We start from the raw sequence: 15,170 nt of genomic DNA, 5'->3' as shown, positions 1-15,170 counted from the left end.
AATCTAAAATATGACACCAATGAACCTATCCATGAAGCAGAAACAGACTCACAGACATAGAGAACAGACTTGTGGTTGCCAACAGGGTTGGGGGAGGGGAGAGATGGACTGGGAGTTTGGGGTTAGTAGATGCAAACTATTACATTTAGAATAGATAAATGACAAAGTCCTACTGCATAGCACAGGGAACTATATCTAATCTCCTGGGATAAACCATGATGGAAAAGAATGTGAAAAAGAATGTATACATGTGTGTAACTGAGTTACTTTTCTATATGGCAGAAATTAGCAAAACACTGTAATTCAATTATACTCCAATTTTAAAAAAAGGAGAAAAATTTTTTTTAAAAAGTAGTGGAAAGAAGTTAAGGAGGATGGGACTGGAGTAGCTGGGATGAGAAGGAAGTAACAATTCTCTGAGTATATCTTTGTATACAGCTGTGACTCTCAGAATGATAGTAATGTTTGACATAACTCCAAAATAAACAAAAAAATTACAACTAACTAGTATGTGGGGCAAATTTAAAATTATATACAAACACTGACAAATGAACCTGGCCTGAGTAACACAATCATACTGAATATGATAGGGAAGAAAACTAACTTAAGCAACTTTAGAAAAAAGTATCTTGACTGGATACTCTAAGGCTAGTGGCAAAATGAACTATTAAATGTTTTAATCTAGTTAGTAAATGTGTTTCACAGGTGTATGGGTTAGCAATTCTGAAACTACTTTATGTGTACACTAGAGCTGAACAAAATAAATAATGAGGGTGAGAGTTTTTTTACTGGAGAAAAAAGTTACTAATAAGGAAAGGGTAAACTAAACTCTAGTTCTGGATTATAATTGAAGGCATCAATAAACACATATTTAATATATATACAGATTGATATATATTAAATACAGAAATATAGTCTATATATAAGCATGGATTAGCATACAAACATATATTTCCTATATCTACATGTATTTCTTAGCCCTATCTGCTGAGAGAACCAAGAAGCAGTAATGTTCCAATAGGAACAAGCATACCTGGTGCCCAGATCTTGGTTTCAAAACACCATTCTTCAATAAAAGTAACCAGAGATCCTTGGAGAAACGGTTGATTTGGAGCTGAGGCAGGGAAAATACAAGATGAGTCTGGAGTAGGAGAAAAAGGTTGGTTCTTCCTTACAGAAGAACTTCAATTAATAAAGGCACAAGGAAAGAGGAAGAGAGAAAATCACCATTAGGCAAACACCACAATAATAATTGTCGGAGGCAAGATCCACTGATGGATATTAAAATTAGTGGGCAGAAATTTGAGGAAAAACAAGATTTGCATAGCCTCAAAGAATCTCTCCCATGATTATTAACTAAAGAGGAAATACAGTAACTCTGCAGCAAAGAAACCAGACAGATCCTTCCTTAACAAAGTGCTCACCATTAATGTAACAGTAATAAGATATATTAACATTAAGAGCCCCTTAACACATGACTGAGAAGGGCATATCACTTTTGTGATATTCTGGTCAAAAATGTACAACATAATTCCAATCAAGAGAAAACATCAGGCAAGTCCAAATCCAAAAGAGCTGATCCGTTCTCTTTAAAAGTGTAAAGATCATGAAAGATATGGAAAGAGTGAATAACTATTACAGATTGGATGAGGCTAAGAAGAATTAACAACTAATACCAAACTGGATAGGATTTTAAAAGGGAAAACATTTTCAACACTAGTAGAAAAACTGTTGAAATTCAAATAAGGTCTGTATTTTAAAAAACAATATCATACCAATGTTAATTTCCTGATTTAGACAACTGAATTACGATTATGTAAGAAGTTAATATTGGGCTTCCCTGGTAGCACAGTGGTTAAGAATCCACCTGCCAATGCAGGGGACACAGGTTCCATCCCTGGTGCAGGAAGATCCCACATGCCGTGGAGCAACTAAACCTGTGCACCACAACTACTAAGCCTGTGCTCTAGAGCCCGTGCTCTGCAGCAAGAGAAGCTACCACAGTGAGAATCCCCTGCATGGCAATGAAGAGCAGCCCCCGATCGCTGCAACTACAGGAACCTGCATGCAGCAACGAAGACCCAACACAGCCAGTAAAAAATAAAAATAAATTTAAAAAAAAGATGTTAATATTAGGGAAATCTTGGTGAGGTGTATGCAGAAACTCTGCACGGTTTTTGTAACTTTTAAGTTATAGACCCTAAAGTTATTTTCAAACAAAAAGTTTCAAAAAATCTATCCTAAACTGTTAATGTTGGTGTTGGGAAAGGCCGTCTCATTTGGGCAGTCTTTCGACCCCCCACTCAGCTGTGGAAGAAAGGGCCTTATCAAGAGATAAAGAGCCCATCACAGGGCTCTTAACTTGTGTGGGAATATCACTTCTTGTTTCAGGCTCAATAAGCAGTCTTTGGTCTCTGCTTTAAGTGTGTATGTCATATGCCACCTGGACAACTCATTATTACATCTCTCCTATTGGGGAGGGGATGGGGTTCCTTCCACTGCAGCTAGAGAGGGGTGTACATAGGCAAACTGCCTTGCATTGGACACCTGCAGAGATCTGCTGGCCATGGGGACCAACACCCACTACTGTAGCTGATATTGCTCTCTCTCTTTTCTACATAAGCAAAGTATTGTTCCATCCAGTACTTGACTGTGTTGTGTCTTTCTTGGTCGCTCTAATACCAAGATGCAATGGACAGACGTGCTTGGATTTCTGTTCCTGGTAGGTGGCATAGTGATGATGTTTGCTATCCCCCACGTAGTTGGAGTCCTCCCCTGGGATTAGTAATCAGTACACGGTACCCTACACCCTTGGGATTGATAATCAGTGCTCAATAGTTGGATTCAAAAGAGAAAGTAACCCTTCCTTGAAGAGGTTTTTTTGGTCATGCACACACATAAAAAACTACGGAATAATGGTCATTCCTCTCACTTCTATTTTTGTGCCTTGCTTCATATACAATAACTTTTTTGTTTCAATATACAACTATAGTCATCTTTCTGAAAATATTTTAGATGGCAATTAAAGCCAACATATCAATGAATGTAACTTAACTGAAGCAACAATATTAACAACGAAGACTAACTTCGTTCAAGCACAGGCGGTGACAACTACGTTATTTGGTTAATGGTGATTGTATAAGATGTATCTCAATTTAAAGATGTTAAAGTACAAAAAAAAATCATCTTAGAATTTATTTAATGTGACATAATTAGTATAATGTCATTCCAATAAGAATGCCATGGCCTCAAGCTATTTGTCACTATAGTAATTCTGAGACTCAAATTTTAGTTCTTATGATTTATAACTTCTCTCTCTATATGTCAACTACATACATATTTGTAAATGGGTTTATAAATGTATGAAATAATAATTTGAAAAAGTAAATAATTTAAATATTCTTTGATTAGTTTACAAAAAGATATATACCTAAGTCATTTACTAGTATATTCTACTTTTTCTTTTTTCTCTTTTTTTTTAGGAAATTTTATTGAGATACAGTTAACATACAATAAACTGCATATATTTAGAGTGTACAATTTGGTATCCCAATCTCCCAATTCATTCCCCACAACCCTCCCCGCTTTCCCCACTTGGTGTCCATATGTTTGTTCTCTACATCTGTGTCTCCATTTCTGCCTTGCAAACCGGTTGATCTGTACCATTTTTCCATAGTCCGCATATATGTGTTAATATATGCTATTTGTTTTTCTCTTTCTGACTCACTTCACTCTGTATGACAGTCTCTAGGTCCATCCATGTCTCTAGAAATGTCCCAGTTTCATTGCTTTATACAGCTGAGTAATATTCCATTGTATATATGTACCACATCTTTTTTATCCATTCATCTGCTGATGGACATTTAGGTTGCTTCTATGTCCTGGCTATTGTAAATGGTGCTGCAGTGAACATTGGCGTGCATGTGTCTTTTTGAATTATGGTTCTCTGGGTATATGCCCAGCAGTGGGATTGCCGGGTCATATGGTAGTTCTATTTTTAGTTTTGCAAGGAACCTCCATACTGTTCTCCATAGTGGCTAGTGGCTGTATCAATATACATTCCCACCAACAGTGCAAGAGCATTCCCTTTTCTCCACACCCTCTCCAGCATTTACTGTTTGTAGATGTTCTCATGATGCCCATTCTAACTGGTGTGAGGTGATACCTCATTGTAATTTTGATTTGCATTTCTCTAATAATTAGTGATGTTGAGCAGTGTTTCATACTTTTTCTTAAACATCTAACTTTTGCAGTCTAACTTTTTGTTTTAATAGTACACGAGGTTTTATTGACTACAGCATGAAGAAGAAACAATTATTTAAAAACACCACAGATCCTTACATAGCAAAGGTTAAGAAATAAAGTAAGACCCCTATTTAAATATTTGCTTTAATCCTGCAAATAATAATAGTGTCTACATATACAATAAAGAAAAGATAGCAAAAAGGACAAGGCAAACCTTTTCTATTTCCTTGGGAGAATTTTTTTAAAAAGCAGACACAAGAAAGGGAAGATCAATACATGTCTCCTAAAATTAGAAAATGGGAATACTTAGTGATATTTATGTACCTGAATACTGAGAAAAAGAGAAGAAAAGTCTAAGTTAAAAAATACTTCCTCTTGGGAGAAAAACTGTTGAAAAACAAGAAAAACTGGAGGAATATCTTAAGTGACTGCAATGGCCTTGTTAAAAACATGAAATTTCCTTGAAGTCTTGTTTTATCTAAATAATTTGTGTGCATTTTATAGCCTATTCTACAATTACATATCCATGTTTGTTTATGTATCAAATGATTTTAGGAGCTACTTATAAGTTAAATTGTTTGTATTCCCCAAATCTTCAAGGAAAATGAATACTCTGGAAAGATGCACCACACTTATCTTAGGGTTTCTCATATATTCTTGCATATACCATGTACTCTACTGTTGCCAGGGATATAAGGCCCTCAGTTTGATGAGCTATCAAAAAAAAACCAATAAAAAACATTTTGAAAAATATTGAATAACATAGTAAAATGGTCACAATATAACATTAAATGAAAAAGAAGTACAAAAACCAAAAGCTGTTTTCTGGTTCCAGGTAGGATGGAAGAAGATACAAGAAAGTAACTTTCTCAACCCAACAACTTAAAAAAAAAAAAGTTGGGTAAATTGTACTTCTAAAACTATTTAAGAGTCATGGCTCAACAATTCAAAAAGTTTTGAGGTCCCAAACACAAAATGCTGTTTGTTCTCCCACACAGTTTATTTTCTGAATTCAGGGGCTGTGTGGGAAGCCAAAGTTTCTAAAAAAGCATACAGGAATCTGCTGTCTTGCAATACTTGAGACAAAGTCCTGCTTGAAGAACGGGGCCTGCCTCAAACAGCAAATCTCAGCCTGGATACATATGCCAAAATTTGGAAGCAGTGTAAGGCAGGAAGCTGGAAAAGAAAGCTCAAAGTAGAAAAAAACCAGACTGAATCTTAACCAGTCTTTCAAGATAGGGAGGCAGAGGCCCATAGGCTCATAAGCAAAATGCCTAAAGAATCACCCCCGAGCTATATAGGAAAACAGAGGACTACGTTCAATTCGGCCCCAACTTAGCTCAATTCCTCACTGACCTGCATGATCAGCCCCTCAAATTATATATTTGACAGATGCTAAGGAGTGCCCTCTCTTGGGGGAAAACAACACCAACTTCAGAATCTATTGTTCTTTATACATAGTGTGCAACATACCATAAAACATTGAGATACAGCTCTTCCTCTTCCTTTCTTGAACAGTTTAGTTTTGAAACCATAAGTTAAGGTGGAGTGAGGTAGCTGTCTTTGTGGGAGCAGAAAGGTAGAGAAGAGGGGAGCTGTAGTGGTCCAGAGCCTAACTAGGACGAGGAGGGTGTCCACCTGGAGTGGTAGCAGCCTAGTGTGAAGTGTCAAAGTTCATGCAGGATGAGGACATACATACACATAAAAAGACATTTCAGTATAAAATGTCAGAGAGCACGTAGAATGAAGAAGATACTCTCACAAAAGGTTGGCATGGTATTCGATGCTGAAGCCTAAGCTGAGTGAGGAAGGCACTCACGTGGGAAAGTGACCTGCCTCAGGGTGTCAGAGACCAACAGGAGTGAGGCGAGCATCCACTAGAGAAGTGGTCTGAGCAAACTGTCAAAGCTTCAGTATGATTAGGGTATCCATGCAGGAGAGGGGGTGGCAGCAGGATGAAAGACTGGTTACACACTAGGAGATTGATATCAAATAAGTAAATATGATAAGATAATGGGAGTCAAGGTTCTCATTGTTAGACAAGAGAGCTACAAATATAGAAACAGAAAACTGAATGAATCCTATGGTATTGAACTGGAAGAAGTACTGGTGTAAACACACACATACAGAGAAAAAATGACCACAGATTTTAAAATGTATATGTATACATATGACAGGATCTGGGAAGAATGATAGCCAGTGATAATGATCACCCCTAATGCTCAGATCTTGGTTTCTAAATACCCATCTCTACTAAGTTGAATCAGAGCTCTCTGGAGAAACTGCTGTTTCCAAGGCTGGAAAAAGAAAAAGTTCAAGATGAACCTAGGACTTCTTGTTATGCCAGACAGTGAGAAATTTCTCAAAGAATTATGAACGCATGTCAATAGGTCACAGAGGCCAGACTGAAGTGGCTCCCATTGGCCAAACCTGGAATACTTTGAGCATAAAATTAAATAATGATAACATTACAACTTTGAATAAAAGAGGAAACCATGAGTTCAAACTGATATAAATAAAAGTACGAATAAATTGAAATTCTGATGAGGACAAGTATCCCCAAGTATCTCCCCACAAAACAGTAATGAATTACAAAGGGACAAAAGTAATTTTACTAACGCTAGACACCACCTTAACCAAGTGATCAAAATAAACAACATCAGTAATGGAGCAAATTGAAAGTATGTGACATCAGATATAGGTTCCTATGAAAGATACACAATATAAACATCATCAGAAGGAAATGTGAGACAAACTCAAATTGAGAAACGTTCTGTAAAATAATTGGTCTGTAATCTTTAAAGGTATCAAAGTCATATATGTCAAGGAGAAGCTGTGTAACTGTTGCATAATGAAGGAGATCTTTAGTTTCTTCCTTTAGGCTCTTTTAGACATGATAAAGGCAATGTGTGATACTAAACTAAATCCTTTCATTATAAAAGACATTCTAGGGCCAACTGGCCAAACTTGAATGATGTATAAAGATTAGATGGTTGTAATATATCAGTGATGATATCTTGATTGTGATGGTTGAACTGTGGTTACATAGTAGAATGTCCTTGTTTGCATAGGGGTGGTAGGGCATAATGTTGGCAAAATATTCTTATAGTTCAAGGTTTAAGATTCAAACATACTCTTACTATTTGTATAAATTTGAGATTGTTTCAAAATGAAAAAAAAATTTAATTTAGACATGTGAATGAGTAGGAAATTGTGATCCATAAACAAAAGAAAAAACAGCCAAAAGAAGCAGCTTCAAAGATGATCCAGTTATTTGAATTAAAACTCAAGAACTTTACAATGATCATTATAAATATGTGAAAGAAAATAGAGGAAAAGATGGAAATTTTCAACAGAAAAAGGGAATAGGTGAAATTAATAAAATGGTCATTCTAGAAATGGAAAATTACAATCTCTGTAATTAAGAACTCAATGTGGAGCCTGAAGAAGAATTAAAAAATCAAACAAAGCAAATACATTTAGTCACTGATGGAAAATAAAATACAGAAAAAATCTTAAATGTAGTCAGAGCAAAAAAGACACTATCTTCAGAAGAATAACAAAAAATTACAAAAAGAATTGCAACTAACTACTCAAAACAAAATATGAGAGCTAGAAGACAATAGAATGACAGCTCTAAAGGGCAGAAAAAACAAACCGGCCAACACAGGATGCTCTATCAAGCAAAATTACCTTTCTAAACTGTAAGTGGAAAAGACATACTCAGAAAACTGAAGCTGAGATGATTCATCACTAGAAGTCAATACTATAAGAAATATTAAAGTTCTTCAGGCAAAAGAAAAATGATACCAGATAGAATCAGGAAAGTGCAAGAAGTGAAAGAGCATCAGAAAGGGTAAATATGTGAATAAAGATAAAAGACGACTGACTAATGCAAAAACAGTATCTTGTGAGGAAAGTAACAAATACAGAAGTAAAAATATATCACAATTATAGCATCACAAGCAGGAAAAAAATAAACAGAATTAAACTATTTTAAGCTTTTTTCAGTGTTCAGGGCATGGCAAAAGTATTAATTTAAGGTAGACTCTAATAAGTTAAGGGACTTTTTTTTTTAGAACTTTATTGGAATATAATTGCTTTACACTGTTATGCCAGTTTCTGCTGTACAACAAAGTGAATCAGCTGTTTGTAATTTCTATCATAACCATTAAGAGTGATTCTATCCAATACAAGGAATAACAAACACCCAATAAAAAAGGTAAAATTAAGTAATAAAAATATTTGACAAATACAAAAGAAGTTGGGAAAAAAAACAGACAAAAAGCAGGTGAGACAAACAAAAAATCAAAAAACAAAAAGAAAGACAGTAAAATTAAACAGAACTATACCAGTAATTGCATTAAATGTAAAAAAATTAAACACTGCAATTAAAAGACAAAGAGTATCACACTGGATAAAAACCAAGACCCAACTACATGCTATTTATAAGAAACACACTTTAGGGAATTCCCTGGTGGTCCAGTGGTTAAAACTCAGTGCTTTCACTGCTGTGGGCCTGGGTTCGATCCCTGGTTGGGGAGCTATGATCCCATAAGCCGTGCCGTGTGGCAAAAGAGAAAAGAAAAAAGAAAAAAAGAAACACACTTTAAATATAAATACATAATCTTAACAGACAATTGCATCCCCCCACCCTGCCACACACACAAAATTCATATGTTTAAGCCCTAACCACCAATGTGACTGTATTTGAAGACAGGGCCTTCAAGGAGGTAATTAAAGTTAAATGAGGTCATAAGAGTGGGGCCCTGATCTGATAGGACTTGTGTCTTATAAGAGGAAGAGACATTTAGAGATCTCTCTCTCCACTAGGGCACTGATAGAAAGGCCATGTGAGGAGACAGTGAAAAGGCACTCTATAAGTGACTACAGAGGTCTCACCAGAAATCAACACTGCCAGCACCTTGATCTTGGACTTGAAGCCCTCAGAGTTGTAAGAAAGTGTCTGTTTAAACCACCCAGTCTGTGGTATTTTGTTATGGAAGCCCAAGAAGACTAACACAGAGATAGGGTAAAAGTAAAAGAAAAGAAAAAAATATACAAAGTAAACACTATCCACAGGAAAGCTGATGTGGCTATATAACACTGGACAAAGTACACTTTAAGGCAAGAAGAATTAATAGACTTTAAAATGGACACTTCTCAATGATAAAAGGGTCAATTCAACAAGAAAACAATTTTAAATCTGTATCTAATAACATAGTTTCAAGATATATATAAATGAACATAACTAAAGGAAAAACAGATAAAGTATAATTAGAGATTTTAACATAATTCTCTCAGTAAGTGATAAACAAGTAAACAAAAACTCAGTAAGAATTTAGCACACTTGACTAACACTATCAACCAACCTTACCTAAATGATATTTGTAGAAGTCTACACCAAACAATTGCAAAACACAGAGTCTTTTCAAGCAAACATGCAACATTCCCCCAAATATACAATATCATGGGCCAAAAAGCAAGTGTTAATTTCAAAATATTGAAACTCTCGAGTATGTTGGCTTATAATAGTATCAAACTAGAAATGAATATAAAAGATAACTATAAAATTCCCAAATGTTGATCAATTAACACACATCTGGATAACGCACAATTCAAAGAAACTGCAGTGGAAATTAAAAAATATTTTGACTAGAGGATAATAATATGTAAAAATTGCTAAATGCATTTAAAGTAATGTATAAAGAGAAATTTATACTTCTAAGCACACCTATTAGACTAGCTGAAAATCAATGATCTAAGCTTCCATGTCAAGAAGCCAGAAAAAGAACAGTAAATTAAATCCAAAGAAAGTAGAAGGAAAGAATAAAGAGCAAAAATCAGTGACAGACACCAAATGTAAAAATGGAGACAATTGCAAAGCTAAAAGCTCATTCTTTGAAATGATTAATAAAGTTGATAAACCCTTAGCAAGGATACTCAGTAAAAATAAATCGTCAGTATCAGAAAATTTAAAAAAAGAGATATCGCTATACACCCTAGAGATACTACAATGATAGCAAGATGATTACGAATAACTTTAGGTCAATCTTTAATAACTTAAGATAAAATGGACAAATTCCTTGAAAAACCCAACTTATTAAAACTGACATATAGGGACTTCCCTGGTGGCGCAGTGATTAAGAATCTGCCTGCTAATGCAGGGGACACAGGTTCAATCCCTGGTCAGGGAAGATCCCACATGCCATGGAGCAACTAAGCCTGTGCAGCACAACTACTGAGCCCACACGCCACAACTACTGAAGCCTGTGCGCCTAGAGCCCGTGCTCCTCAAAAAGAGAAGCCACTGCCATGAGAAGCCCATATGCTGCAACAAAGAGTAGCCCTGCTTGCCACAACTAGAGAAGGCCCATGTACAGCAACGAAGACCCAATGCAACCAAAAAATAAGTAAATTTATTAAAAAAAAAAAAAACTGACATATATATGACATGTCATTTATATATATATGACATTATATATATATATATATAATGTGAACAGTCTTGTATTAGTTAAAGAAATTGAACCTGTAATTTAAAGCCTTTTGGGTTCAGATTTCCTATTTTTTTCTTTTCATTTGTTTTGAGAATGTTCACAACCGTTCATTTTTATGATTATTTTAAAAAATTCTTGTCAGATAATTTGAACATCTGAGTCACCTTAGTGTTTGGTGTGTGTTGGTTGCCTTTTCTCATTAAAGTTGTGATTTTCCTGGTTCTTGGTATGATGAGTAATTTTCAATTTCAGTATGTTATGAGAGTCTGGATCCTGTTTAAATCTATTATATTTTAGCAGGCAGTCTCCCCATATGAATTTCTCATGCAGGTCCTGGCCTATTTTTATGACCTGGGTTCCAACGACAATTTAGTTTTCAGAGTTCTTAAAGTGATATTCTGGCCTGCTTTGTTTGTGTGCTACCTAGAGGTCAATGTGAAAACATGAGCAGTATTCCACACTGTACTTCAGTTTTCAAACCTTTTGGTGTGTTAATTCCAGTCAGTTTAATGTGTGAGTCACTTTGGGATCTTTCTAGGATTCCATACACAAGTTTAAAGAATCCCTTTCCCCAGCTTCCTCTTCTCTGAAATACTACCCCACCCCTCCTCAACAGCACCACTTTCTATTTGGAAAGGGGGTAAGTACCATTTTATTACTGCTTTTATTTCTAGAGTGCAGGGTAGATGTCCAAGTTTACCACTTGGCCTCCACTGATACCACCCTTGTGGGAGAAGGGAAGCACTGCCTGCAACCACTGGGCAGGAGGTGAAAGTCCAGGGTTTCTGCTCCGCCTCTGTCGACACCACCCGGGTGAGGAAGAAGAGCATTGTCTACTACCGGCCAGGGGATGTCTAGGCTTTCCTCTTGACCTCCAAACATTGCAAAGTTGATTATAAAATTCAAATGAAAATTCAAGGGGCCCAGAATAGCCAAAACAATCTGGGGGAAGAAAAAAAAAAAAGAATAAAGTTGGAGAACTCACACATCTCAGTTTCAAAAGTTATTACAAAGTTACAGTAATCAAGACAGTGTCGTACTGGCATGAGGGTAGAGATATCAGTCGATGGAACAGAACTGAAAATCTGGAAATAAACCCTCACATTTATCATCAATTGATTTTTGACAAAGGTGCTACAACAATTCAATGGGGGAAAGAATAGTCTTTTCAATAAATGATGCTGAAACAACTGGACATCCATATGTAAAAGAATGAAGTCTGACTCCTATCTCACATCACACACAATTAATTCAAAATGAATCAAAGACCTAAATATAAAAGATAACACTATAAAGCTATTAGAAGAAAAAGGCTTAATCACTATGATCTCTGATTAGACAATAGTTTCTTATAAACAACACCAAAACCACAAACAACAAAATTTTAAAATAGATAGATTAGGCTTCATCAAAATTAAAACCTTTTGTGTTTCAAAGGACATTATCAAGCGAGTGAAAAGAGAATCCACTGAATGGAAGAAAATACTTATAAATCACATATATACGATGGCACGCGGGGATCCTAGTTCCCCAACCAGGAATCCTCTGCAGTGGAAGCACAGAGTCCTAACCACTGGACTGCCAGGGAATTCTCTATAAATCATATATTTGATAAGGAAATTATACTCAAAATATATAACTCTTACAACTTAATAATAAAGAGACAAATAATTCAATTTTTAAAAGGGGCATAGGCACTGTTAGTATTAACAATTTGCTCTAGTTGTTTGAGGTACAAAGACCTCTAAGGAATTGGATGAATCCATGAAATTATCCTAGTCCCTGTTCTTTGGGTGGGGGTGGTCTCTTCTAATGGTGGATAGAGAATTTAGGGAGATTTTTTTTTAAATGCCAAAAACAAAATAAAAGGTCTGATTCAGGCAGTCTCTTCACTCATCCCACTACTAATACCATCACCTAAGCAAAGCCTCCAAGCTACTCCCTTGTACTCACACCTTTTAGGCATCTGTTGTGACATATTTTCCCTCTGAGATCACCACTGGCAGTCCTCAAAGTGGATTTCATCCAGGTAAATATCTCAAACAGATGAAAGGATGGTAACATAAGTCACAAATGATGATTTGCCTCAAAAGGCTGGCCCTGAGTCCATTACACCCCTCAGTAGGTTTTACTTCTGAAGAACGTTACTGTGCTTCCCATGTCTTTTTTTTTCCCACCCAGTCAAAAAAGAGGGGGGTGGGGGGCAGGGGCACAGGATCTGAATAGATATTTACCTAAAGAACATACAAAGATGGCCAGTAAGCACATGAAAAGATGCTCAATATCATTAACCACAGGAAAAATGAAATTCAAAACTACAATGAGATACACTAGGATGGCTATAGTCAAAAAGACTGATAATAACAAGTGTTGATAAGGATGCTGAGAAACTGGAACTCTCATACATTGCTGGTGGGAATGCAAATGGGGAAGCCTCTTTGAAAAACCATAAGCAGTTCCTCAAAAGGTTAAACACAATTATCTTATAACCCAGCAATTCTACTCCTAAGTATATCCAAGTGAAACGAAAATATATGTGTATATGTCCATGTTCAAGAATGTTCACAGACATTTTATTCATAATAGCCTAAAAGTGAAAGGAAAAAAAACAACTCTAAAAACTAAATTTACATCAACAGGAGAATGGATATATTGTGGTATATGCATACAATGAAATGTTACACAGCAACACAAGTAAAGGAACAAATGAAATATGTAACAATCTGGATGACTCTCACAAATGTTTTATTGAGCATAATAAGACCAATCCAAAAGAATATTATTAAAATAGTCTAAATATCTGAATTTCAAGAAGAGAAAAAACTAACTGATGATGATGGAAGTCAGAGTGATAGTTACCTTGGGGTGGGGGGAGAGGATTAATATTGACAGGAAGTAGCTTAAGGAAACAAACCTTCAAGGGGTTCTGGAAATGTTCTAATTTGATATAGGGCGGTTGCATAGATACACACACACACACACACACAATGCATTAGGTTGTATACTTAAGTTTTTATACTATATGTACCTCATTGAATGTATTTTATACCTCAATATTTTAGATAATTAAGAAAAACTACTCTGTATGCAATAATGTACCAAATATCTTTAAGATATGTACATGTAAGTAGAGAAAATAAAGATGAGAAGGAAACGTATTCAAATTTTCCAGAGGAGAGGATAAGGGCTTGGGCTTTGGAGTCAGAACGAGATGTTCAAGTCTAGACTATCACTAGCTCTGTGACTTCTGTTTCTTTATCACTAAAATGCAGACAGTGATATACCTACATTATTGGATTGATGTGATGACTATATATAAAATGCTTGGTACACAGTAAACACTAAAAAGCTGTTTTATATCCTACCCCCCTACACACATAACAGAATTACAGATGGTTTTATTTACTGCTTTATATATTTTTCTCTTGCTGCCCCCACCCGACGACAGAAAACTCTGAATTCAAATCTACAGAGTTTGGAATTTATCCTATAAGCAGTGCAGTCATTAGAGAGTTTTGAGTAGGTCAGTGACATAACAAACAGCAGTCTTTGGAAGGCTCTGTTGGCAGAAATATGTTTGGTGAACTTGGGGAGGACTAGGCCAAGGAACAGCAGAATAACCCTGAGGTAGATGGGCTATTGTCATCATTTTAAGTCCCACAACACCCTTGAGAAATCTAGAATTGTCATTAACCCCATTTGTTAAAAAAAAATACATATATATATATATTTCTATTTATTTCACAAAACTATGTGTATATAGAATTTCTTTTTTTCAGATTCATTTATTTATTTTTTCACAAGTATTCTTTTTTAAAACTGAGATATAATTGACATATCAGTTTTGGGTATAAAACATAATGATTCAATATCTGTATATATTACGAAATGATCACCACAATAACTCTAGTTAAATCTCATGTTTTCTCATGTTGTTGAAATTTTCTATAACACACAGATTTACCAAGGTATTCAGTGAGAAGGCATGCTGCTCTACGTCATTATGTAAACCGTAAGTTTATGTAATTTATATATCACAGAGTCCTTAAACATTTCAGTTAACACTCAAAATATTCTCCTTTTCAACTGCCTAACACCCAGTATACCGTGTAGACATCCAATACCACAGATGCTCCCACTTCTCCCCCAACCCTGCTTATTTCCTTAGCGTTACTTCACAATAAATCTGAGAAGTCTAGTAATAAATCTTTAGCATTCAGATACTTCTTAATGTGCTTTTAGAGTAGTTTTAATCTTTCTCCAGGACTTAAAGATCAAATTTACTCAAGAGGTCTGAGGGGGGTGTGCATGTGTATTTAACCCACATCCTAATCTCAAATGTGGTTAAGAACCTAACTTCCAGAGCTGAACTAAAAATCAATACCAAGCAGTGGAAAAGACAAAATTGTGTCCAAAATACTGCCA

At 35.6% G+C, this 15,170-nt stretch overlaps 1 protein-coding gene across 6 annotated transcripts in view; it reads right to left on the bottom strand.

Moving 5' to 3' along the window:
- ACBD6 (acyl-CoA binding domain containing 6) overlaps positions 1 to 15,170 on the bottom strand; it is a 218,938-nt gene that overhangs the window by 88,073 nt on the left and 115,695 nt on the right. For 2 of the 6 annotated variants that reach the window (XM_057726693.1, XM_057726694.1), the window contains one exon: positions 8,108 to 11,687. The exons of 3 other annotated variants lie outside the window; for them this stretch is intronic. In XM_057726693.1, coding sequence (XP_057582676.1) covers positions 11,442 to 11,687 — 246 coding nt within the window. In that variant the 3' untranslated portion in view covers positions 8,108 to 11,441. Of the gene's footprint in view, positions 1 to 8,107; positions 11,688 to 15,170 lie in introns of those variants that run through there. One more of the 6 variants, XM_057726697.1, reaches the window with a different exon arrangement.

The sequence above is a fragment of the Hippopotamus amphibius genome, chromosome 3, assembly GCF_030028045.1.
Source record: "Hippopotamus amphibius kiboko isolate mHipAmp2 chromosome 3, mHipAmp2.hap2, whole genome shotgun sequence".
Taxonomy (NCBI): Eukaryota; Metazoa; Chordata; class Mammalia; order Artiodactyla; family Hippopotamidae; genus Hippopotamus; species Hippopotamus amphibius.
Note: the sequence above shows the minus strand (reverse complement) of the source record. Positions and strands in the feature narration are given on the sequence as shown.